This window comes from Branchiostoma belcheri, unplaced genomic scaffold (genome assembly GCF_001625305.1).
Source record: "Branchiostoma belcheri isolate BF01 breed outbred unplaced genomic scaffold, Haploidv18h27 scaffold7, whole genome shotgun sequence".
Lineage (NCBI taxonomy): Eukaryota > Metazoa > Chordata > Leptocardii > Amphioxiformes > Branchiostomatidae > Branchiostoma > Branchiostoma belcheri.
This window is the reverse complement of record NW_017804353.1, coordinates 1,914,270-1,940,847: the sequence shown is the minus strand read 5'-3', so window position 1 is coordinate 1,940,847 and position 26,578 is coordinate 1,914,270. Positions and strand designations below refer to the sequence as shown.

At 41.8% G+C, this 26,578-nt stretch overlaps 4 protein-coding genes across 4 annotated transcripts; 2 read left to right on the top strand and 2 right to left on the bottom strand.

The window, feature by feature from the left end:
* The first annotated feature begins 492 nt into the window (after positions 1-492).
* On the top strand, positions 493-4,712 carry LOC109484562 (GPI-anchor transamidase-like). Its single transcript, XM_019787881.1, has 10 exons — positions 493-579; positions 963-1,016; positions 1,347-1,438; positions 1,623-1,681; positions 1,920-1,996; positions 2,291-2,402; positions 2,985-3,081; positions 3,461-3,578; positions 3,981-4,091; positions 4,536-4,712. Exons 1-10 carry the CDS (start codon positions 493-495, stop codon positions 4,710-4,712), a joined length of 984 nt encoding a protein of 327 aa, XP_019643440.1.
* Positions 4,713-5,937: 1,225 nt separating this feature from the next.
* Positions 5,938-9,224, bottom strand: LOC109484318. The gene is made up of 4 exons (XM_019787573.1): positions 8,831-9,224; positions 8,093-8,293; positions 7,327-7,495; positions 5,938-6,936 (listed from the first exon to the last, which is right to left on the bottom strand). The coding sequence occupies exons 1-4, from the start codon at positions 8,965-8,967 to the stop codon at positions 5,938-5,940; spliced, it is 1,506 nt and encodes a 501-aa protein (XP_019643132.1). The 5' UTR covers positions 8,968-9,224.
* Positions 9,225-10,184: 960 nt separating this feature from the next.
* LOC109484581 lies at positions 10,185-15,057 on the top strand. The gene is made up of 7 exons (XM_019787904.1): positions 10,185-10,248; positions 11,153-11,290; positions 11,806-12,047; positions 12,744-12,846; positions 13,876-13,992; positions 14,419-14,522; positions 14,914-15,057. Exons 1-7 carry the CDS (start codon positions 10,185-10,187, stop codon positions 15,055-15,057), a joined length of 912 nt encoding a protein of 303 aa, XP_019643463.1.
* Positions 15,058-15,981: 924 nt separating this feature from the next.
* LOC109484316 (probable ATP-dependent RNA helicase DHX58) lies at positions 15,982-23,639 on the bottom strand. The gene is made up of 12 exons (XM_019787572.1): positions 23,491-23,639; positions 22,870-23,307; positions 21,373-21,453; positions 20,822-21,211; positions 20,000-20,107; positions 19,714-19,726; positions 18,368-19,281; positions 18,031-18,156; positions 17,694-17,813; positions 17,296-17,499; positions 16,853-17,006; positions 15,982-16,480 (listed from the first exon to the last, which is right to left on the bottom strand). Exons 1-12 carry the CDS (start codon positions 23,507-23,509, stop codon positions 15,982-15,984), a joined length of 3,066 nt encoding a protein of 1,021 aa, XP_019643131.1. The 5' UTR covers positions 23,510-23,639.
* Between the last annotated feature and the right edge of the window lie 2,939 nt (positions 23,640-26,578).

Below are 26,578 nucleotides of genomic sequence, written 5' to 3'. Positions count from 1 at the left end.
GTAATTCAGAACATGTTAAATTGGACAATGCGAAAATTGCAGTACCATACAAATTATCTATGCAACATGTCTGTTACAGATAATGACAATGACAATGAACTTTATTGCATATTCACGCCCTACACGGGCCAAATGCACTAAGTTGGATAACTTGGGTACAAGAATAGAAGAAGCAATTGTTATATTTGTGTGCTACGTCTCTATCTACAGGATCTAACTACAGGATCTCTTCTCTCTTAAAATAGACATAATTTACATTCAGCTATTGTAATATCTACATGTACATATGTCAGCAATTTAAATTGCCCTTGCTTTCAATTTTTAAGACCAACAAGTATGTTTAAGCCAACAACATTTCCTTTCTTACTATTATCTGTTTTTTTTTCTCAGTTTCGTATTTCCTGAAGTTTCTTTCCCACGATCGAACAGGTGTCATCCCCAGACGGTGCCCCCTGCCCCGCGCGGTGGCTGCTGGGTAAACACCTGTACAAGATGGCGGCCCACAGTACCCGAAACTGGGCGGGTCTGGCGTTTCTGGGGTTTTTGTTCGTGTCTGTCGCTGCTGTAAGCAATGTAGAGGTATGTCCCGCGTTCTGTACTATTTTCTGAAGCTACAGTCCACAGTAGTACTAACATTCCATGCTTGATACCGTCACAGAGTAGACATTTGTATGGAGTTAGTGTGGGGAGGGGGGCACTGGCACCGATCAAAACAATAGCCTCGAATTTTCCTGTCTTTTGTTGTCCTATTCATTCACCTAAATATACTGCACAAGAACTATAGATACTGTAGTTATACTTCTCTTTATCACACGTAGTTTCATTATGTACAAAAAATAGATGCAATGACTATTTCTACATGTTACATGTATCTTAAAATTATATGAGACATTATTATGTTGTGCTGCTTATATAGTGTTTTCCTGCATGATTTTTCAATATTTTCATATTTCTCTACACAGGACCAGGTTGGGGGCTTCTTCAAGAGCGGCCACACAAATAACTGGGCTGTCTTGGTGAGTCTTCTCCCTTAATTAGGTTCCCCCAGGAAACATGTATTGATATAACCTGGGTGCCATATCTTCTCTTTATTCTAGGACTCCCATAATCACTCCCATGAAAAAAAATTAGGGAGCAGGTATAGGAGCCAGGTGTAGTATTCAGATTCCAGAATTATGTTTTATCCTCACATTCCTCAGCCATACACACCGTATTACCTGAATGTCTAACCTTCATCGACGCATGAATGAATAATACAACCTAAAGTCATTGTTCATTCAATGCTGCCATATGCAATTTGGAAAATTTGCAGTGTTGTTCTGTAAGATATGTGTATTCCCTCCCAGGTTTGCACCTCCAGATTCTGGTTCAACTATCGCCACATCGCCAACACTCTGTCTGTGTACCGCAGTGTCAAGAGACTGGGCATTCCTGACAGGTACTTATTAAAGACACCAGGACAAATTAGAAAACAAAAAACACTAAAAGCAATTGAATTGATAAAGCATTTTTGACTGTGACCAGTGTAACCAATGGTTAGGTTTGAGTAGTTTGGTGAAGCAACATACAGACAAGAGATAGATACTGTAACAATCTTACTTACCATGTATTTTATTTCACAGTCAGATCATCTTGATGCTGGCAGATGACATGGCCTGTAATCCTCGGAACCCACGACCTGGTAAGATTTTAGCACTACTTTCATCCTTCTTGTGTCATAAGAACATGTACAGGTCTTTGATCCTTATCCCTGTATGTTCTGTATCTGTGAAGCCATACTATAACCGCCCTTCAGCATAACACGCCAGCTTCTGTACCACTAGTATCTGTATAGCTTGTATAAATGTGCAACAGGCACCAGCCTTCATGTTGTGGTGTTGATCACTATTGTTGTAACCTGTGTACGGTGTGCTTTACAGCTACAGTGTTCAACAATGCGAACCAGCACATCAACGTGTATGGAGATGATGTGGAAGTGGACTACAGGGGGTATGAGGTACGTTGGAGTGTTGGTACAATAAAAGAAAGTTTATTTTCCATGCAGATAGGCCAGGGATCTCTGGAATGAAAAATCTTGAGCTTTGGATGTCCATTCTGTCCTGGTGTAGTTCTTGTAGATTGATTGTGTCCTTGTGATTTAGTTTTGACAATTTTGTAGGAAAAATATTAATAATATTTGTATCTACCAAAAGGGACCAGCTGCATTGGCTGTTGGAGCCTGTGCTCTCATCTCACACTAAGTGCTATCTTGTAGTGTTGTTTACCAACTGTTGTGTTTTCTCAATACCAGGTAACAGTAGAGAACTTCATCCGTGTGTTGACTGGCCGCCTGCCCCCCAGCACCCCCCGCTCTAAACGCCTGCTGACCGATGACAGGAGTAACGTCCTGGTCTACATGACAGGTGAGAACTGTACTGTCTTCTGTAGCAGACTTCTGTTGTCTTTAATTGATATTCTTATAAATTTTATCACATTGCAGTATTTGTAACCAAAAAAGTAATGTTTTGTAAAAGTTGTAGATTATGAATCTCATGTGTTGTACACTGGCTTGCATATCCAAAATCAAGAAATTCAATACGTATATACTTTTTCAATATATACAATACTACATGTATGTTACAAGAAAGCCTGTATGAGGCTTAAAACATTTGATTAGGCCTTACAACAAAGTTTTATCCGTCAGTATAGCCCTTCTGTCTAAACTGTTATCATGACACTTATGATACATAAGCAGTACTAGTTGTTCATGCTAATTGTTCTCCTCCTGCTGTTTTTCCCAGGCCATGGAGGAGAGGGTTTCCTTAGCCTTTATTTACCATTAACACTTGTACTATATAAGCAGTCCTTTGATGTTGATGTTCAAACTTCAATGTTTTTCCCAGGCCATGGAGGAGAGGGTTTCCTTAGCCTTTATTTACCATTAACACTTGTACTATATAAGCAGTCCTTTGATGTTGATGTTCAAACTTCAATGTTTTTCCCAGGCCATGGAGGAGAAGGTTTCCTGAAGTTCCAGGATGCTGAGGAGATCTCTAACGTGGAGCTGGCCGACGCCTTCCAGCAGATGTGGCAGAAAAACAGGTACAGAGGAATGTCTCATTGACTGATATTAACAATGTTAGAAAAATTCTATATGGATTGTATACCTGTTTTTGTCATTTTCAATGACTATTACACATGCAGAATGTATACATTGTTGACCGAAATTCTACAATACCTTTGCGTCAGTACTTAGATTCACTTTTCCTTGTATTATTGTGAAAATATTTGTGAATAGTTTCTGAATTCTATGCTGTATCAGTCTGTTATGCCATAGGGTTTTAAGTCAGTTGATCACATAAATACAGAATCGTCTATGAATATCTTCTTACACCCAGGATGGGGTTAGACTAAATAAAGACTGTTAGAGTATAATAATTTGCAAAATAACACTTTCTGCTTTTCCACACCCCCCCCCCAGATATCATGAGCTACTGTTCATGATTGACACCTGTCAGGCTGTGTCCATGTACCACAAGTTCTACTCACCTAATGTCATCGGCATCGGCAGTGCTCAAGTAGGAGAGGACTCCCTGTCGGTAAGTCTTTCTTTCCTCAGACACTCCACCATGTACATGTATTACTAGTATTTTTACTATGTTTACCATCAGAGAGATGCATAGAAGTACATTGCAGGAAATGGTATTAACATGTTGTTCCCCATCTTTGCTCCAACAAATATTTCAGCTACACTCGTCCCACCCCACTAGATTGTCTCTCTGGGATTGACACGCAAACATGATGCAACCTGAGCTAACTTAAAGTTAAAAGAAACAGCAATACCGAATGAATTTGTGCTGGCAGTGTAATAAAAAAGACTTATCAAGGAAATGAGCTGAAACGAAAATGTTGCAGCTTGAATCATTGTTCACCTTCATATTCAACCTTCAAAATTTCTTCTGGTTTGTCCCTCACACTTCTTCACATGTACACACCCCCAGCACCACGTGGACCCTTCCATCGGTGTGTACATTATCGACCGGTACACCTACTATCTGCTGGAGTTCCTGGAGACAGTCAGGCCTGACAGCAAGAAAACTCTCGCTGACCTGGTAAGGACATAGTCCACACTTTCATATCATCTTCATTGCGTTCCTAAACTGTCAGACCTGACAGCAAGAAAACTCTCGCTGACCTGGTAAGGACATAGTCCACACTTTCCTGCCATCTACATTATGTTCCCAGTGTCGTTCAAATCTCTGTTGTATCTTTGGGGAAAGGCACCGATCTCCTCACTCAACTCGGATAAAAATGAGTACTACACCTAGCTTTGGATAGGGACATACTCACAGATGCCATGAACATGTAAATATCCCACCACACTTAACGAAAAGAGTAGGGGTCCTTCTCAGAGTGAGTGGTTCAAGCCCTACAATCTGGTTTTACATGGCTTGTACTTACTGCTCAAAACTGTTGTGTTATACCTAAAGTTTGGTTACTAGTTATGCAAAGAAACAAACAAAACAACCTGCTGCTATGGTGACATTTGTTCCCAGTTCCGTGTGTGTCCGAAGCGTGTGTGCGTGTCGACCCCTGGCGTGAGGACCGACCTGTTCACCCGTGACCCCGGCTCTGTCCTCATCACCGACTTCTTCGGCAGCGTGCGGAATGTGGAAATCACCACGGAGACGGTCACGCTACAGCGTAACGACACGCCGCAGACGTGCAGGTAGGTTTGAACATATGGGCAGAACACACAGAAACTGTCATGCTACAGAGTAACAACAAATCGCAGTCAAGCAGGTAGGTTTGAGCATGTCGGCAGAACATACATTGAAACGGTGACATGCTACAGCATAATGACACACCACTATGCAGGTAGGTTTCAGCATGTCACAGGACATAAATGGAAACAGTCATGCCACAGCTAACGACACACTTCAGTCTTGCAGGTAGGTTTGAGCATGTGACTGTGAGCAGAACATACATGGACACAGTCAATCATGAGTTATAGTTAAGATATTTATCTGATGGGACATGTGTATGGGCACATAGTTTCAAGTGTAGGAAAATATCTGTAACTAAAAGCCCAGACAGTTTTGATAGAATTGGTGATGCCAACACCAACATTTATTTATTTTTCAGTTTTTGCTTTTAATAGTTATCTAATTATTTTTGAACGAAATGCAACAGTTCTCTTTCCCCTTCCAGTGGCAGTTCCTGTCCAGGCAGTAAACGTAGGAACAGGAGGAAGCTGACTTATGCTGACCAGTTTCCTGTGGAGTCAGCCTACGAAGAGGAAGTCACCAAACCCAAGTGGCACTTCACCATGTATTGTGTGGCAGCGTTTGGTGTATTTTTCATCACTGTTGTCAGTGTGCTGAGAATATGATATTGACTCTAGTGTACATGTATTTGTGCAATAGTTAAGCCTTGTTGTATATATGCATACTTGGCATGTTTTTCAATATGCAGTAGCCTACTGCCAGTAAGTGAAAAAATGCCTGTGTCATATATTTGTGTCTTTAAATGTATTTCTATTGTTGCTCAGGGTGTTGAAATGCATGCTTTGTTTTGCTGATAAGCAATTTATATGAGTAGTGTTTCAGATGTCCTAGTCCTACAGTTTAAGGATGTTTGTGAAATTCTGACTATAAAGCTTCTGATAGATGTACATTTTGTATACATGTAAAGTTTAAAATGCTGTGCTTTTTTCAATGAAAAGTGGTGTTGTTATTCATATTGTAGCATATAATGCATGTACATTTGTGTAGTTAGTCACATCAAAAAGTTGTCAGAGATCCTGATTTCCATGTGTCTTTGTACATCTAATTGAGCTGTGTTCTGTTTTATATTCTGTCCAAAAGATATGTAAGTAAATAAAGGATGCACTAGGGTGGATTGCAACCAAGTGAATTGGGTTCTTAATGTGCAGATTATTTCCTTGTTTCCATTAGATTACAGGTTTCCTTTACTACGTTCTTCATCTCTCAATGTTTTGATTGTCTTCGCAACACCATCCAAGATTGACTCTGCATCTTCCTCACGCCCACCCATGGGATTATCTTCCTGCTGGCCTCCGACTGCTCCTTCCTCCTTTCTGTTTCCCTCCATTTCCGCCTTCTGAAGTTCCCTGAGGATGTTTTCCATCTTGAGAGATTCCGGCGGTTTCAGCACCCCAGGTGTAACCACTCTTATTTTGCGGTCTCGTAGCGACTTCATACTCGCTCTCTGTTCCTCTGTTGGCTCTATGACGATGGGACTTTTCAGAAAAGTGTCCACGTCTGTTCCTGCCTTGATCTGGTTGATGCACTCTCTCAGTGCGGCTGCCTTGCTGACAGACCAGTTTGTCAGCGGTGACAAGTTGTGGGTCGTCACGAAGAAGTGCGGCAGGTTCCCTTCTTTGATGCAGCCGTGAAGCTTCTGAAGATACAGGATAAAAGCCGACCCAACATCTGCCCATTCTTCTTCTTCTGTACCGAACCATGTGTGCATTAGGGCGGTCTTCAGTGCGTAACTGTCGCTGATCTTACTCGGCACGTTGTAGTGGTCAAGGAAGTGGTTTTCGTTGATGAACTTGGCTACTTTGTAGACCTGCCTTGCAGAGGGCGCCTTCTTAAAGACGTTAGCGAGCACGCTTGCTTCTGCCCTGGACCAAGACAGACGCCAGAATAAGTGGAATTTCGGGACCACGTGAAAGCCTAACCCTACCGCCTCCTCGATGATTTCCTTGTGCGGACTGGAGGGACCATACCGGCGATCCACATCAGACAAACGGCTCCTTCGGTTGACGTGAAGCGTCAGGCAGACGTCTACAGAGATGCGTTTGGTCGTGTCGCCATCCCAGACGAAATCCACTTGCTCCGGTACCCCTCGCACCTCCCCTCCCTCCTGCCCTAAGATTCGTTCCAGTATCATCAGACTTGAAGTGGACCACCTCAGCCTCTTGTGTATAACCTGTAACGATTTGGCAGTAATGCACACCAAAAACCAACAAAGAATGTTCACCATGGTCTAGGTTCTCCAATACCTGGAACACTTAAAGTTTACAAACTAATTCATCTTTCTTGAACTTTATGAGCACTTTAAAACGTCACCTTATAAACCACCCAACATTCAACCAGCTTAATTATCTATTAGATAGTCTTATCTATGTTATTTTAGTTGCCACAGTGTTACTTATCTTCACTATTAGATAGTTTCGCTTGCTATAATTTTGTTCCTAATTGTTTGTTACTTAATAGGCTTCCTCCCTTATCTTGCGGTTTTTGTTTTATTTAATTCACCCCACTTTGTATTTTGTGTCTTCGTCCGAACAAATAGATAAATAGATAAATAAACAAAAACCTCTGGTAAGACCGTCTTGACATGATGGTAGAAGGCCGCCTTCAGCTCGCCCCCGTTGAGCAGCGCTATCCCGATGTCTTCTCCGAATAGCTTCTTAGAAATCTCGGCTGCCATGGGCTTGTCTACGAGACAGTCCTGCCACATCTCCTGAAGTTCTGGCTTCACCAACCTTGGGGATGAATAAATGGTTTTGAGATGGAAATATGCCTACTACAACTACTAGTTCAACTACTACTAGTACAGCTACTACTGCTGCTGCTACTACTACTACTACCACTACTACTACTACCACTAGTACTACTACTACTATTACTACGACTACTACTACTACTAGTACAACTACTACTTCTACTACTACTGCTACTACGCATACTCTACTACAACTGCTAAATACGCCATAGCTTGCATTTGAATTGTGAAACATCACCGCAATCATTAAATTGTTAACACATTAAGACACTGCAGATCTAAAAGAAATATAACGTTAATATGTAATGAAGCAATTTACACATGTTTGAAAATAATACGATTTACAGTAAAATAAGTTTGTTATCGAGAACATATATAGCTCAATGACCATCATTTAGATCCTTAACAAATTGGTTCCACTCACACTCACTCACTTGGTCGAGCTTCCCTCGGTTCCAATGACTGCTCTCCATTTCCAGTTGTTCATCATGTAGCTGTTGAGTAACCGTTTAAAATGTGGGATAGCTAAGTAACTATATTTGTTGATTTGCATAGTTTTTAGTTTAGTTCGACTAACCTAACATGAACATATGGATCTGTAGCTTCTCGGCTGGTCCTGTACATCTCAACATCTTCAGTACCCGGCTGAGGCTGACCACTGTTGGAAGTTGTGCCGACACTCAGGGTCTTTAGACACAGCATGTAGTCAAACTCGTCAGCTTTCACGATCTTCGTTCCTTCGTAGAAGCTACCGCTTGGGATCACCTCACATTCGAATCTTTTTAGAAAGGCAGAAAATAGGTATCAATAATATGAGATTTTAGACAGGTTTATGTTGTAAAAAACGTTTTAAATGTGCGGGTTAGGACGTAATTGTATATAAAGATATAGGCTTTAAAATGTTTCAAAATGACTACTTGTGGGCTTCACTTCGACGGTAAAGAACGTATCGTAATGAAGAAGTGATTTATTGATTTATAGTGATTGATATACTTGTTTCTGATTGTATTGCGTGGCCATAATAAGGGAGATTAAGGAAGCCTAGCTCCGGTTTCGTATGTGGTATGCTAACTTCCGGGTTCTGTTACTTCCTGTTTCGGGAGAAATATTCTTCTTTGTAGATTGCATTATTCAGAAATAGTGGGACAGCTGTATTGCAAAGGCTCTATTTTCGATAATAGATTTGATTCACCTTTGCCAAAAGTATGTTTACCAGAATTTTTTAACTTTAGAACGACCTGGATAGTCTGCGTTCATGAGCATGGTTCTGCACGCTTTTAGCAACATTACAAAGGCTGAACCGTGCGTGTCCCACCTGGCATCTCTCTGTGCGACCCCGCGTGCCAAGGCCTGCACGGTGGTCTCCACCGCCTCCCGTATCGCAGCGGTCTCCTCCGGGTCCTGCAGGGCAGCACGTAACCCCAGCTGTTCTACCAGCGATGCCGCCATCATCGGGTAACCTCCTAGCCTCCTGTGCAGGCTTCCGAGCAGGTGGGAGTCTTGATATTGCGCTGTGGTATAAAACGCGTTGTTTTGCGAGAGAACGAAAGTTATACCGCCAGAGAAGGTTTTGCCACCAGAAGCTAGTAACCTCTGCACGCTTCCCGAACTGGTCTAGCCTCCACCAGGCCTTCTTAGGGGAATATAGTTCGTAGTATTCGGCAAAAAGGGGAAGTAAGTATGATTGGCTAGGAGATTCAGCCGATGGGAAGGTTAATTTCCCCCTTAAGGCGCGAGAATATGAACTCCACAGTTACCAGACGCCCCTGCCCAGTTATTCACCTAATAATCACCTATTTGGCCGTACTGTTTGTAAATCCGCGGAGTTAGTCTGGTGGAGACTACAGCTGTTCTACCAGCGCTTCTGCTATCACGGTGACCTCTGACACCTGCACAGGTGTGCCACGTGACGCCGCAGGTGTCACTCAAAGGTCAACTAGGCATTGTTCTCTGCCGTGCATATTGTATCCAGAACCGAGGGTACTTATCTAGTTCTAGGCCTGGTTGGGTTACGTTAGGATTAGGATCAAACACATAACATTCTCTCCACGTATCTTACTAGAAGTTCAACTATACAGACTAATGTGAACTACTATGCACATGTTCAACTTCTCGCTGCTTAAGGCAGTGATGTTACGTGCGTCGGGTCACATGTCAGTCCATATCAGGAGCCCTTCAGTCCATACTCCCCCACCTTCAACTAAAGATAAGATAGGCCACTGTAGGGGAGCCTTGAAGGTCAGGCAGATACTGTTATCTTCAACAGTTGTTTTTTGCATGTTAGAACATCATTATACCATTTATGGCGTATAGTTTTGCTGAGTCTTAGGTCTTTTCGGGTTCGTTAATATGATAGTTTTTGACGATCCATTACAAGTGGATGGTACTCTCATACTGTTCATCACTATATAATATGGTGTATTGTATCATTGATTTAGCCGACCTGGTTATGCATTAGTAATACACAGTCTTCACCAATCACATCAGCGCTTCTGATTTACAAAAGTTACAAAAACATGATAGAGCTTCGTAATGCCTTTTCACACACGTAACTCTGATATCAATCCGCCGATCAGGACTTTAATCGGGAAGTCCTTAAACAGTGCACAAGGACCGGAGACAGAGTGGGGTTCGTGGTTGTGAGTTTTCAATTTTTGTGGCTACCGACGATGTTGTGTCTTCCCGTTCTCTATGCGGGGCTGGTCTTCTGGGCGTCTTCTGGACTGGCGGAAGGTAAGCTCGTTCGAAGCCTTCTAACTTTTATAAGTCAAGTAAGGGCTCTTCCCTTTAGCTCTTTCTCCCCCCCCCCCCCTCTCTCTCTGTGTCTGTCTGTCTGTCTGTCTGTCTGTCTCTCTCCTTGAATCGCCAATGCAATCTTGTACAGAGAAGAATAGCTTGGGCGCCATTCTCCACCTTTTGACTTGGAACTTTTAACTACTGACGTTGCGCTTTTGCGTTATATATAGCACGTTACCCAACTTTTAATTTTGGAAACGACGCGAAGACGAATTGCAATTGAACATTTTGTCGTACTTTTATCGCTGTAAATTTGCCAAGGTAGGACACTCATATCACATGTACCGTTTTCCATAAAGTTTAGCGACGTCTTTGTTACATACGCCATGACATCTTCGGCCATTTCCGTTTTCTTGTCTAAGTTTACTACACCGATAAGCGCGCGCGATGTCTGTACTTCCTATCATATGTTATGCCACCGCGTTGGTGCCTGGTAGACACATCTACAACACAGCTGCAAGGTCGCTGATATGGAGAGTCACGCAACACGACTATGGCTTTTCTTCAGCACTCTCCCTTGTTTGGAAGGTAACATTTGCAAGCAAATGCATAATGTTTACGTTCGAATATGGTCTGCTCTGTTAATTCTTAAACGCATTCATGTACATGGTCAGACAAGAGTCTAAATCCCTCCTGCTATTAAATTGGAACATGGTGTAACCTTACACTAGTTACCATGGTAACAGACGTTTGGTTCAGGTCATTGACCTTATTTGTTTGGAGAAGAAGAAACAGAGCAAAATCAATATGTTTTCCTTCGGTAAGCACAATCAATATGTTGTTTCTTTCACTGTTTCAGTATCCGCGTTGAGCTGTTACCACTGTTCCGACTTCACCGAAGAAGCGCCTCCTGGTGACTACTCAGAGTATGGAGAGGTCCTTGACCTGCCTCCGACCTGTGACGTCATGTTCCTGAAGACGTGTGAGGAAGAGGAGGACGGCTGTATTCTGGCCACTGAGCATCGCTTCACGGAAAACGGTAACGTTACATGTTGGGAGATTGCCATTGCTCTTATTTTAGTAGATAAGATAATTATTTGGTTACCGTATGGATTGTTTGAATCTGCATCAAGTATGCCTTTTGTATTCTATTACTTGAAAAAAAACATGCTCCAAGACTGATGCATTTTATTTCAATCTGAAGCGAAAATAAGTCCTTTTCTTCTGCAGACATAAACAAACATTGTGCCATTGTGTGTATCATTATCATAATTGTCCGAAGCCAAGTTTTGATCTTTTTTATGACTTTGTGTTGCATATCAATACAATTTAAATTGCATTATTCATATCTTCTTTCTGGACGTACCACATATTTCAAGTATATTTAGATCTGTTTTCTATATATATATCTATAATAATATACATCACAAAACCATCCTCCCATGGCAGGGTCAGCGGCTCCGAGTTCCTTCTCCACCCCTCGGAGCCGCTGCCATGGGAGGATGCACAAAACATGCTATTCGACGAATAGCATGTTTTGTATATAACTTTCAGGTACCACGATAAAGCTCCAGAGGAGGCAGTGCACTACCTACTCAAACTGCCAGACGGCGCAGCTGCTCTACCACAACAGCACCAACCTGGCCTACTTCCAACTGGCGCTGGGGAAAAACTTCACCATGGACATCCACTGTTGCCAAGGCGACGGCTGTAACGAGGTCGCGGACGTTGCTATGACGACCGGTGCTGCCATGACAACCGGTAACAGCACGGCAATGGCCACGACGGAGAGCAAAGTCTTATTGCTGGCCACTGTCTTAGCTGTCACGCTTAATTAAAAGAAAATGCATAAAGGACAGGACAGCATTAATGTCTTAGTAAAATTGGTCAAAAAGAAACCTAAATGCTCCTAAATGTCATTTTTCGTGTACCTTACTGTAATAAACTAAGCTGAACTTAATAAATAAATATGTGCTTATGATTAGGCAATATCGAGTAGAAATTGATAATAGTCTAGTAAATAGCTCATTCAACAATAATTCAATCCATCATCAATTGTGTTAACATCCATCAAAACAATCTTATTTTGAATGATTATGATTAAAGCGAAAGATGAAGGTGTTAAAAAAAACTCCCCAATAAAAAAAAAACAAGATTTTCATACATTGTCTTTATTCAAATAGACGGTAAGTTTCACCAGATGAGATTATTTGTCTTCTAAAGCTCCGAGGAGTAGTGCGTTGTTTTGAGTGTGTTGTTAATAACGACTATTCTTGATCCGTAACCGGTAGTACAACATACTACACGGCTGACCTTTCCAAACACCGAAATCGGCTGTAATGATCAATTCTGAGCAGTCGCTGAAGTGTAAAGGACAACGCCTATAGATTATCTATCACTAGCGCCGGGCCTTGATTTGAGCATGACCTACGCTAGTGTTTACTAAGTAAATGTTCAACACTTTACTCAGTCAGTTAACATACTAATAGAAGTGTAAGAACTTGTCAAGACGATCTCTGGGACCACAGGAGTCTTACGAACTCACCATGAAGTTCGTCTTTGCTGTTGTAACCGTGTCTGCTGTGCTGGCTGGAGGTAAGTTTATCTTGGTCGGTAAAGTGGAATGATGAATACTATACGTACCGTGTTGGTCTGGTAAAAGGTATGTCAGCAAGTAGCACGAAAGTTTGTTTTCAGAGCGGGTTTTTGTAATCCTCAAGTTTGTAGTTAATTGTTTAGCTAACTTCTGTGGCGATTTGTAAAAATGTGTATACGCATGTAATGTCTTAAGTTAGCTCTCTCTGCTCTGCTCACATGTAACGAGTTTTTTCATTGCCAGTTGGAATGTCTTGCAGTATAGCTTTAATGCATGCTTGTCTTGTTTGACAAGGGCCTCTTCTTAGTTTGTTGGGCTTACATGTTTCATGACGTAGACGTAGGTAATGGGAAAGAAAACATTAAACACAGAAACACAGGAAGAAAAACAACGTCAGGAGAGTCGCGGGTTCACCCGCACCTCAGCTTATCTTGGGTCACCGATCTACTTGACGATGGGCGAGACTGATAATTATCCCTATCACACGCACGATCACATTATTCAGCAGCTGAAATGCCTTCCGTGTCACTGACGCTTGCCCTGGTGTTGTTGTTCATTGTACCATGAATGTTTTACCGTTGTTGTTTACATTGTTGTTATTGTTGTTGTGTGTGTGCCACATGACTGTCACTGGTTGTCTCTGCTACTCACTTTTCGCCTTCCTTCCAACAATACATTCTAATTCCAACAATAAATAATAAGAATCTGTTAGCTCTGGACTCAATAATTTGTCTCCTGACTCATGTATAGACGTGGCCTCGGTCTTTACTTTTGTCATGAGGTAGGCATCGATCTTTTTAAAGCTTTATTATCACTCTACTGTACAACAAGACTTGTACCTGTCTAGGACATGTTGTCACAATCTCTACATAATTGTAGTTGATCATGAGCTTTATATTAGGATGATTGCTAGTCTTTGTATCAGTCAACTATCCAAAAGCTCAAAATGTCGGACAGAAACAAACAGTACATCCTCCGCTCAAAAAATGTGAGGTCATAGAGTAACTGTTTCCCTTTCTCTATCCCAGCCGCGGCTCTGAAGTGTTACCAGTGCTCGTTGAAGGACTCGGACGCCAACTGTAACAGCGGCGGGCCCAGTCAGTGTAGTAATGCCGAGGCGGACACCTGCACCACCCTGTCTGCTAGTGAGTACATTTTTACTACAGGGTGAAGAGTAAGCCGGATGTCGTAATCTCCAAGCAGATCCCTTTCGGTGGCAAGACAGTATCCATTGGCCAGAAGAGTGCCCATTAGCCACCTTCGGTGGCCGTGCAAACTCCCCTGGCTAATGAATATTGTCTGGCCACCGTATGATCTGCTTGGAGATTAGGATATCGCCCTTATGTTTCCCTCGGAAAAATGTGAAAATGTGTGCTTTTGCTAAGATTTTGCTACAATTTTGTTTCCCTTTTCTTACTGTTAGAGTGTCAATGTACATGTATGATTGTTTTCACCCTTATGGTCCTCTGAAAATCGTGTACTATGGTTAGATAACAAACGAATATACAACTAAATAAGTCCATGATACATTTTGGTAATGCAATGATGCTGGAGTTTTGTATATTTTGCAGAATCAGGAAAGTTGAAGACCATCACCAAATCCTGCGGTTTGAGAGAGAACTGCGGGAGACTGAGCATGCTGGCGGCAGCTACCACTTGCAAAGCCAGCTTAGAGGTTAATTATTGACTGTTAGACTTGATGTTTATATATTGTTGTATGTTATTTATTTGCACACAAAACGTTCGTTTGTATACGCTAGTAACTTATTTGGATTTCCAACAACTTGCCCATGAAATTTCGAAACTAACTTTGTAAATCTTATGTGGCCAATGAGTTTGAGACACAAGCAAAACTGCAAAATATGGCCTCATAAAATAAGAATTGCTTCATAAGTCGTACGGTGTAATGTAGCTGCCGCCGCGCCGCGTGACTGCGAATCTGGTGTGCTACGCCGACGGCGGTTATACCGGCTGTACAGATACAGATACAGAAAGGTATAACTTGTCTTTAAAAAATGCAGGCAGTACTAGAAATTAACGTTTGTTATCCGTTATGTTTGTTTCAGAACGTTTCAGGGTGCCTGGAGTGTTGCCAGGGAGACGGCTGTAACTCTGTGACGTCATTCCGCAGTGACGGAGCCATCACATCAGTCAGCGTTATGGCAACCGTCACCATGGCAACTTTAGCTTGCATAGTTCACGTGATGTGAAGATTTTCGAGCTTCCACTCTTCAAAGGAAAAATCATTAACAACAAATGATGACGTGATTTGTGTTATTTTGGCTTTATTTAGTCTCGTTAACATGTACATTTGTACCTCATTGCTATTTCCGAACGTTTTTAAACTTTACTTTCAATTGACAGTTTGGTTTACATTGGACGAATGGAGCAATGATCATAACATATGGTAAAAGTCTACTGTGCTAACTAGCAATATATACATTTGTACACATATGTATCGTTGAGCTTCAAGTCCATTGAAAATCTGCATGTTGAACATTTTGTGGCAACAGGATTACGGAAAATCGAAACACATGTATCAGGCTAGGTGTCTGATGTAACGTAAATTTCCTGCCAATGCATATTTCACAGTTGCTTGAAAATGTGCATCGTTGTCTCATTTCGCTCTAACACTTTCAACAAACTTAGGGAACATTGCGAAAATAATGGCAACACACGTATGCAAAGTAATATTTTATTCAGTTTTAGTACTGGTACTAGTAATGAGGATTTCACTGGATCAGTTTCTGTTCTGTGATTGAGTTGATAAGAATGTACTACGCATTTATCAACTGCATAACTGTACAAACCAAGTGAATAAACAGCAAAAGTAGATACAGTATTTGACTTGACATAATATCATTATTAGCAACAACATACCATCAGCTCGCTTCTACGCGTTTACAGGCAACTTTGTCGTAAAACAACTGTACATTTATATTATACCACAATTCTAGGAATTCGTAAGGTACTCTTTGAAATACTATATATTACTGGATGAGACTACGTCTCCATAAGAGGTCAAATACATAGAGCGAAATTAATTTGGTAGGCGGGAAAGATAAATCCATTCATTGCTTCGCGAAGAAAACAGTTCTATCACAAATGCACTGTACATAACATCCATGACAAGTTTAGACTGCCATACTCTCCAATTCAAACGGCACGTCTTTCCACTTCTTCGCAGTTACCATATCCCCGCCGAGAAGGACGATGTTAAAGCTAGCGATTTTCAGACAGGGATACCCCTTGTAGGTGTTGCCGAAGTCGAAACCGCATTTCTTGCAGTACACTTTTCGGATCCCCAAATCTTGCTTCTTTTTGTCAGTGTGCTCCAGGAACTCTACTTTATCCCATTGGCGGGAGGGGTAGATATGGTTGTGACGATCCAACAACCTCAACTCGCTTCCGTAACAGATCATGTCGTCCTTAGGGCACCCCTTGCAGCAAAGCTTTATTTCAGATGCACTATACATCCTCTTTTTAATCTCCTGTTGCTTTCCCTTTTCTTCCCTATCTTTAACCATGTCTAGCTGCAGTTGACTGATTTTCTTCCGGAGGTCGCCGCTGTGTAGTTGACGTTGGATATTCCTGATGGCCTTCTCGGAAACTTCCACTGTAAGGGCGTTCACCCTAAATAAAAATTTTGGCAGATTATCATATGGAACTGACATGTATTTGTTTTCAATTTATACTCATGCCGCAGGTCATAGCTTAAGAATGAACAATCTCGTGTAGGTGAGATGTTTCATACGTGCAGCATTTTAGACAAACTTTCTCTGATAAATTTTTTCAAACTTTACAATGATAAGTTGATGGTCATTTGTGCCTCTTTTGATGCTATATTAGTTAGCGTCTAAATGTTGCAATTGCTCCTGTATAGTGCTATTAGAATTCAAATCACAAAATGTCCTCCTCTCTGTGTAAGAAATCAAACGATGGATGACCCGGCCCACCTAAAAGCACGTAGCATGTTACAAACGCTGATACACAAGCGTGTTTTACCTGTCTTTCTCAGCAATATGCAGGTCAGCAATCACAAGCTCCTTCCCCTCCGCTGCGCGTGCGCGCCCGCGTGCCTGGACCATGGCGATCTCGTTGGTTGCATAGTTGTACTTGATGACCATGTTGCAGTCCCGGATGTCTAGACCTTCCTCAGCTGCAAACATTGGGCCAAATACTAGTAATATGAACTATCATGCACGTCAATAACAGTCTCAAACCTACAAGCATCAGTGATGTGCTCGACTAGGAAAAACTCCTGTTATAAATGAACGCCAATCCATTTCACAAAATTAATAGTCTGCCAACCCAATATTTCAGAGCCGTTCAAAATCTTAAACGTCTTGTAAAATAATATTTTTTTTTATTTCTATAGACATTTAAGACTTGTACAGTTAACAACTAAAAAGGTGAGAACACAATTTTCCGAAAGGTTTTCATCTTACCTATACTTGTGGTGATGAGCAGCTTGTGGACCCCATCGTTGAACTTCTTGATGACGCCGACCTGCTGGCCGTGTGTCAGTCGGCCGACGTCCTCTCCGGACGATCCCGTCAGGACTCCTGGGTTCAGGAACCTGAGTGCAGGCGTCTCCTGCACCCAGCTGGTCATGGCCTGCGTAAGGGCACGGGTCTTTACGAAGAGAATACCTGGCATGGGTAAATGATGAGAGGAAATTTTTCAGTCTTCAGCTGCTCAACTTGAGGTGAAAGGAAAATAAGATAGTGTACGATTTTAGAGAAAAGATCAGTATATGCTTTTAAAATAACTGTCACTTCAAACATCATTAAACCTACTTTCATTATATATGTGTATGATGCAATGTTGATTTTGTCCCACATACCTCTCAATTCATCCTCAAACTCCTCTCTGGCATTCAGGATTTCCTTCTCCAGTTCCACCAGTTTTGGGTTGGGATACGTCTCCTCCATCTGACTGATAGCAAGGAGTTGTCTTCTTTTTGCTGTTAGAAAGAAAAGGACACAGTAATTAATTTCAGCACCCCCAAATAACATTTCATCTAGAAAGGATATGCATCATATAATTGGAAGTAGTAGTGAAACTACAGTTCCTTAAGACCAATGGAATCTAATCGTTTTTCAGTGATCAACTCAGATGTAGTCACTCTGTGTATTTCCATGTTCTCACTACCAGTACAATTCTTCCAAGGTAATACTAACCTTCGAAGAGATCCAGCAGCCGGTTTTCCGCAGCTGAGATCCTGCGCCTCCCTTTCAGCTCATCATAGAAATCTGTCAGAATCTTCATAGCATCCTTCATACGTGCTGTGTTGTTCATCTGTAAGGCTGAAATCAAGAAACAATAAGCGTCTGAGTCTACACCTAAGTTGTATCTGACACTCCGATTGGACACACCCTCTCACCCAACGGCACTTGTTTATTACACGTGTTTAAAGACTATACCATTACGTTAAGGCAAAGGCAAATTTAGACCTGTTTTCAAGGAAAGGGGTTTTCATGGACAGGGGTTTCTTAATTACAAGGTACTCTTACTTACCCTTGTTGTAATTCAGCAGATGGTCACACTGCTGTACCACATCCGTGTTCCACCCCATTGTGGCCAGCTTCTTCACCAGGTCCACAGCAGACTGGTACTCCTGTACGCCCCTGGGTCCGCCGTACTGTAGCTGTAGGTCCCGCGGCAGCTGATCCTCGATCGCTTTCATCATCCCCTCCACTATGTCCCTGAATGGGTCGTCTGGCCGGGAGCCGGTTACCAGTGTGTGCTTGCTCGGCGTGTTCACCTTCTCCTCCAGCTCTTTGATGTTCTCTGGATCCTCTACCGTTTTCAAGACCTCTGCATCCAAGCTGGCGATGAGGACCTCCAGGTGCTTTTCAGCACCTGGAAGGTCTGGCTTTCCTCCTGCGCATGGAATAGCGGATAGGCCAACTATCTGAGGAAGGCTTGCCTGGAGGTCGTGTAGCTTGATCTTCAGATACTCCGCCATGATCTTGTTGTAGGGGACATCCTTCCTAGTGTGGTGGCACTCGTCGAACACGATGAGGGAAAAGTCTGTGATGTTCACAGTCTTCTCACGGAGCGCGTTCAGCAGGATTTCTGGAGTTGCCACGGTGATGTCATTGGACTCCACGACATCCTCAAACGGCCTTTTCGTCACGTACGACCCGCTGCGCTTGCCTATGCGGAAGAACGGCAGGTACCTGCAGAAGGAACTGTAGTGCTGTTCCAAGATGGTGATTTCTGGCGTGAGGATTATGACTTTTGCAATGTCGAACCTTTGGGCGCTTGGAAAGGATAGTCGATCGTCCAGGTGCTCTTTGATAATGTACATGGCGACATTCGTTTTGCCACTGCCAGTCGGGGCGCACACGATTGTGTTCTTTCCCTGGATGGCTGGTTCTGCAAGCTCTTTTTGGTAGTTGCGCAGAGACAGTTCGAGTTGATTTTCCCTGTAAAGTGAATATCTATAAGTTGAATACGCAATGTAGTATTATGGTGTAATAGGTGCAACTTAGACCAATAGGATGGTTATAAATTACATTAAACTTTCTGATAGTCATGAATCTTGTTACATAGTCGGGGTGGTATAACTTCCTAGTTCATGACCAAGTGTTGATGACATATTGCCTTAGCGATTGGTCAGTCATGGAAGGGAGTAGACGCAGCTAAGTTAGAGTGTGTTTTGTGTCTCGACAAAAACCTTAATAAAGTAACACTAACAGACTTAGCGGAGTGGGTAATTCTTTTGAGGTTGAAATGATTTACATTTGTTTTTTAACAGTCACGACCATGTACCAGTTTACCAGTTCTTTATTATAACATCCCCCCCCCCCGTTTCTCCCTCTCATGATCGAATATTTACCTCATTTCACGCCCTGCACCTCTCCATGAAGCCTGGCGTACAAGGTTCAGAACCCCCGATGTGTCTGGTTCGTCGTCTGAGTCAGGTGACAGCCTCAGTGATCCGCCTACATAACATCTCCCTTCATCGTCCGGTGGAAACAAGCAAAATGAACCAATTCAAGACTGTTTACACTATCTTATCTTAGAAGCCACTCTTAAAAGAGCATTGATTATGACCAAATTTATTTTCAAATGATTCGAGCAATATTTTTACCCAGTCTTAAATATCAGTGATGTTCTAAATATATAACTGCCATTGCCCACCTTTTCTAGGATCTTCAAAACGTGTGTTGCCATGCTTGTCTCTCGTGTGTTGCTCCATCTCACGGTTCGTGTAGAAGACTTTTGAGCAGATGTCACACCGATGTCGACCTGTGGTGTGGGAACATGCAAAATGAAACAAGTCCAAATATAATAGGTGACATTCCGGCATTTGTTGCGGCCTTATAAATCACTCTCTTAATTAAAACAGCATTGATTCTGACCATAACAAATCTTAGCCAGAATATTCGTCAACACGAATGTGGGCTTAAACGGAAGAAGAACAAGGTTAAGGTGCGGCTGTCTAGATCTAAATCTATACCGTAAAACAATGCCCACCTGTAAAACGAGATCCACCCAATCTTGTTTCCGACAAAGAATATCCGCCGAAACTTTGAACACTGCTGCCGTGCTTGGCTCTCCTGTGTTGCCGCATCCCTTGTTTCGTGGAGAAGCCATCGAAGCAGACGCCGCATTTATGTGGACCTCTATTCCTTGGCTTTCTCTTCCCTGTTTTGTGGAAATATGCACAATTAAACACAATGGTGATAAATAAGTCCACACAATACCCTCCATCGCACAGGGTGCTGAGATTTCTATAGGACCAAAGAAAAGACAAGTACACACGGATAAGATTGATTCCAGCAATTCTAGGTGTACCAATAGGTCGGGGATGAACCAGAGTAAAACGTATCATTGAATCTAGTATTTTCACTGTGATGACTTAAAACATAATGACTTTGAGGAAAGAATATCAAGCTTTGATTTACCTAGCTTACGATTGTTTATCATAAGTAGGTACAAATATGAACACGGTACACATACCTGTCATGCAGAGTTGCCTCCGGACCCTGATGTAGTCGTCATACCGAACCTCCACCCGGACCATCAACTCCTCCCCACCGGCAGCAGCACGCATCTCGTCGGTGACCAGGAGACGTGTGAGGGCCGCGGACAGGCTGGCTGGGCCCAGGCGGAAGTGGTCGTGGTAAAACTCATCTACGTTACAGGGCTGGAAGAACCGTAAGTTGAAGATGAAGCAGCCCCTGATAATGGACTCAATTGTTGTCTTATACCTGTCAAATAGTTTCTCTGCTTTCTTAAAACGTTCTTCGTCCTTGAAAATCTCTTTGTCAAAAAGGGCATCTGCCTTGTCCAGCAGCTGGTTGTATGATTTCTGGACAAACTCCAGCTTCAGCTTGGCAGGAAGGACATCTGAAACAGAAAAATTATTTGTTGATTTACCATAATTACAAAATCTTTGAATTCAAATTTCCATTCATTTTTTATTATAATTCAAGTTTGAGTCAGTGTAATATTTATTAATTGGATGAGGTCTTTTCTATGAAAAGAATTTTGCTTTGACCCAAACGTACCTGGCATAATGTTTTGTCGTGAGGTTTGCACGGCATCATCAGGTGAGGGTGGCGGGCTCTTTTTGGCTGGCTCATCATCACCTGCTTGGGAACAATGACATGTGGAACAAGAGTTCCGAGATCTCATACCTCCATGAAATATGGGCTTGACATGTAAATGTAAATTTCTTCTTTATTTATGTAAATTACCTCCACATTAACATAATAAATGCATCGTGATGTTAACTTTTGATTAACTTAAACATGTACCAAGTATGAAATTCCCATCATTTACCACTAAGGAGTCATAGAATTTTCGCATTAATTATGCAAATTAGGTCATCATTTGCATAATTGGTATCTGTTGATGTTCCATCTGCCATAGATTACATACATTACATGTATGAAAGTACTATAATGTAAAACACTGTAATTATAGAATTTCCTTATTAATTATGCAAATTAAGTCATCATTTGCATAATTTGCAGTTAATTATGTACATCTCTCTCTCAGCTACCTACCTACCAAAAAGGATAATACCTTGTTCCTATCTGGACTTATTGGCTTTTAAAGATTTCGCCCGTAAATCTCCTGCAGTTCCAAAACAAGCTGCTAGGGGGACCAAACTCACGCCACTTATTCCTGACAAAAAAAGCTGTTTTCGCAAAAAAAGCTATCTGTCACCAAAAAGTCAAGACCATAGCATGTTTAGGACAAAAGATACAAAAACCGGAAGTTCTGCTGCAGTACCAAGGTCATCCACCAGGAGGCCCATATTTGACCTTGACCTTTGTCTTCCTAAGACTTACAAGCGTACCAAATATCATCGAAATCCATAAAGGCGTTATGGAGTTATGCTGACTACAAATGTGCGGAAACACAAACACACAGACACACACACATACAGACACACACACACAGACAGACACGCCTCCATGAAATATATGAGTTTTTGTATACAGTACACTAAGTTTTTCAAACACACAGCTAATACAAACCCTAACCCTGAAATAGGTCACCTATTCCCCTGAGGGAACCCCATTAATCAAACCGGGTCCCAAGCGCACTGACTCGATAGCCACACAATGACACATCTGTTGGCTGCAAAGGAGATTCCTCATTAAACCGGAAGTGCTGCTGCAGTACCAAGGCCATCCACCAGGAGGCCCATATTTGACCTTGACCTTCGTCCTCCTAAGACCTACCAACATACCAAATATCATCACAATCTATAAATGCGTTATGGAGTTATGAAGGTACAAATGTGCGGAAACACAAACACACATACACACACACACACACACACACAGACGAGCCAAAACCAATACCTCCATTTTCATGGAGGTAAATATTAATATTGGTCCACAGATCGTCACTGATAGATAGTCTGCTATCAGCTTTGCTTGGCCTTTTCAAAATGGCACCCTACGTACATCTTAATAACATTTTTCTAAATGGTAAATTTAGTGTTGTACATAGCCTCCAAAGTTATTGGAGATATCACTACACATACATACCACAGATAAGTGAGCAGATCTTTCCAGAGAGGCTGGGCAGGGCGGTCGCAGTTTCTTGCGGGTTCACCCTCTCTGCAATCAGCTTCCTCAGCTTGTAGGAAAACTTCCTGACGAGGTTTCCAAATGCCTTGAAATCATCATTGTTGTCGTCAAGCCAAATGGGGAAAACCTGTTTGTTGTTTGTCAAAGCTGCCTCCCATTCTGCTCGGATCCATGTTCTTTCGTTGTCAAAACAATACTTGCTGACCACAAACACAAACAATTTCAGGGAAGGACTCTCTATGACTTTGATGATACTATCTAACTCATCACCGGGATCTAAAGACATCTCATCAAAAAAGATTTCCTCTTTTGTCAGGCCATCGTTCTCAAGACGATCAACGAGTTGCCGTACAAACGGCTTGCTTTCTCCGGCATGGCAGACGAAGACAGTCTTGCCTGATGAAGGAAAGAATTAGAAATTAATGAGCACATTTTTGCATATGAAACGTAACAATGCCAAGTTGTCGTAAAATATCCCGAAGATAGCTGAAACTGATAACATAATAGCTACCGAACGGCAGCTGTCATTAGAAAATGTTCTGACTTTGAGTTAGCATGTTAGTATAAGCCCATACCTACCTTGATGTGACGAAGCCATTTCCTCTGAATTTACGTCATTGTGTTTTAAGAAACAGCAGTGCCCTCCCACCAGCTACACAGATCTGTGACCATCATTTTACAGTCGCCTCCGGGCCGTGTCAAGCTTTACAGCTTACGTTACGACGTCTGTTCCTAACAGGACGAAACAAACAGTTACGCTTGGTTAACTACAATTTTGCAATTAAAGATATGATCTGTACACGATATCCACATGAACACAGCTAACATATTCCGTGCAATATTTACACATTATCTTAAAATAGATCCGCTGCATATACGTACATTACGCCAAAAAGCAGTTACTCAAGCAACTGGATATGATTTTGAAAACGTCAGACGTTTCAGCTAGTATCCACTAGCTTTCGTCAGTGACTGAGAGACCAGAGGGGAAAACAGGTTTATAAGCACAACCTATTGATTGATATGCAAATAAAGTGAAGACAATTTTTTTGGAAGTCGAAAAAGGAACAAAAGTCAGACAAGTCAAGACAAGATGATGCAAATTAGTCTGAAAGCTCCTATTATACAGAACAGGAGCTTAAGTGTTGTCTGTTCTCGGGGATGGGAGTGCCAAATCCCAAGTGCCGGAAAGATCGACCCGTAGCCCCCCTTCCCTGTTGAGGGTGGGGTTGTACATTCTTTTATATATTGCCTCTTTAACACCCCGTTCCCACCAGCGTGTTTCGCGGTCTAAGATATCCGTGGACTCGATTTTGAAAGAGTGACCCTGGTTGTGTTGTAGGTGGTGGAAAATAGCTGAGGAGTAGCCGTTGGCACTAGGTCGGCAATGTTCTTTGTATCTTACTTTGAGCGGTCGACATGTCTCCTGCTTTGTATACACTTAAGCTCCTGTTCTGTATAACAGGAGCTTTCAGACTAATTTGCATCATCTTGTCTTGACTTGTCTGACTTTTGTTCCTTTTTCGACTTCCAAAAAATTTGTCTTCACTTTATTTGCATATCAATCAATAGGTTGTGCTTATAAACCTGTTTTCCCCTCTGGTCTCTCAGTCACTGACGAAAGCTAGTGGATACTAGCTGAAACGTCTGTCGTTTTCAAAATCATATCCAGTTGCTTGAGTAACTGCTTTTTGGCGTATCGTATTACCTGGATGTCTAACCTTCATCGACGTATACGTACATTAGTCTAAGGGTAGCTTCATAGGTAACTTGAGAATAGTGAGGTAGGTGGTTATGTAGGCGCCATAGAATATAAGGCTTGTTGCATTTACCGCTTAAAATCAACAGTTCCATGTTATCAGTTTCAGTTATAACTGTGCTGAACTTAAGAAGGATGCATTAACCCTACCTAGACCGGGCTTTTTTTGACATTGGGGGACCGGGGGGGGCTCTTTTGACCACCCCCCCCCAAGAACTCGCGAACGGTACGTCGTATGACCACCAAATTTTCAGAGAATGGTGTACTAGTTAAAATTTATCATATCTACAATTTTTATGTCGTTATGATGTAATATGACGTCATTATGACGTCATTAATGTGATTTTATTGGCCAAAACCGTCTAAATAGGTTTTTCCCTGAAAACTAAATGGTATTCAACATAACTGTACCAAAAGTGTTTATGGCAGAATATTATGGTGTACTAAGTCTTATGTTGCCCATAGCAACACCGGTGACGTCATAAAATGACGTCATGCATATTTAAGATATCCGCCATCTTGGATCATCAATCTTGAATTTTCAAAAATAGTTTTTTTTCATGATAAAGCCTAAAATACATCGTAAACATACTAAAGACCTTCACTTAAACCTTTTTTGGAAAAAGAAATGGAAGTATTGATGAAATTTTAATGAAAATACCCTGTATATACCTGTTCTAATGATATGGTCCGCCATCTTGGATTTTGGCCAATGACGTCATCAAATTAGCATAAATTATGCATATTTAATGATAAAATTTACATAAAATTATATGGGATGTTATTAATATTGGAAACTATGAGTAACTTGACATAAAACCCTTATAATTCTATTGTTGAAACAAAAAGTACTAAATTTAGCAAAAAATGCCTGTCAGAAACCCGTTGCCATGGCAACACAAAAAATTATTATCTTATTCCAATGATAGAGAATTGTTGCCAACAATATTTTAGGAAAAGTCACCAAGTTTGGGCGTTCTACGGCTAGCCGTTCAGACGCTAGGTGACATCAAAGTTGCCGCGGGCACTTTTAGCCCCCCCCCCCCCCGGTCTAGGTAGGGTTAAACGTTCCCTCGCTAATCTATTTCTTACATATTTGCAATCGTCTATGCTTAAACGTCCCAGAAAAAACAACCAAAATGCATCGTGCACGCCCACCCCCCTCCCACCCGGAAGTACACCGTTGAGTCTACAAAACTGCAAGATTAATTTTTGCAGCACTATAGCCAAACAACACCCCCTCTCTAAACATGGGGACAAGGTTAACACTGTACAAAATGAACTTGTACCTATCAAGTCACTGATCTCTGAACAGGGTCTGTCTTAATTCTAAATCTCTCCGAGCTAGCGCCAAACTAAAAAACAAAGTACCGTTACTTTTGTACTCACCTGTACAAGTATGCCCCCTACGTATACGTACACTTTAGACGTAGATTCAACGTATGAAATGTCACCTTCAAGTTTTTATAGTTCTTCACACTGGGTCTTGAAGCATCATAGCGGGGTAGTGGGTGAGCAGGAGCCTCTAAAGGTAAGGTATTTTGCGACTAGAACGTTAAGAAGAGCGCACACCTGCCTTAACGTTCACCTGTTGCTTAAGGTGAAGGGTCAAGGTTCAGGTTACAGGTAAATGACCCAGGTGCAGTTCACATTCGCTCCGCAAGGGAGCTAACGCTAATAGCAAAGCAAATGCCCACAGAACGACTTCTCGCACATGAATAAAGAGGACAAAAGACTCCAAGATGCTTTTCATCAAAGAGGTTTACCATAATGTTCTGCACTTTGTAGACATACCATGAAATAATGACAGATTTGTTTAACTTCTTGTGTCCCTTTAAGTTCATTTTCTACGTACGTTTTGTAATCCATGTGTCGCAGTCGTTCTGAATTTCACTGAAAGGACTGGCA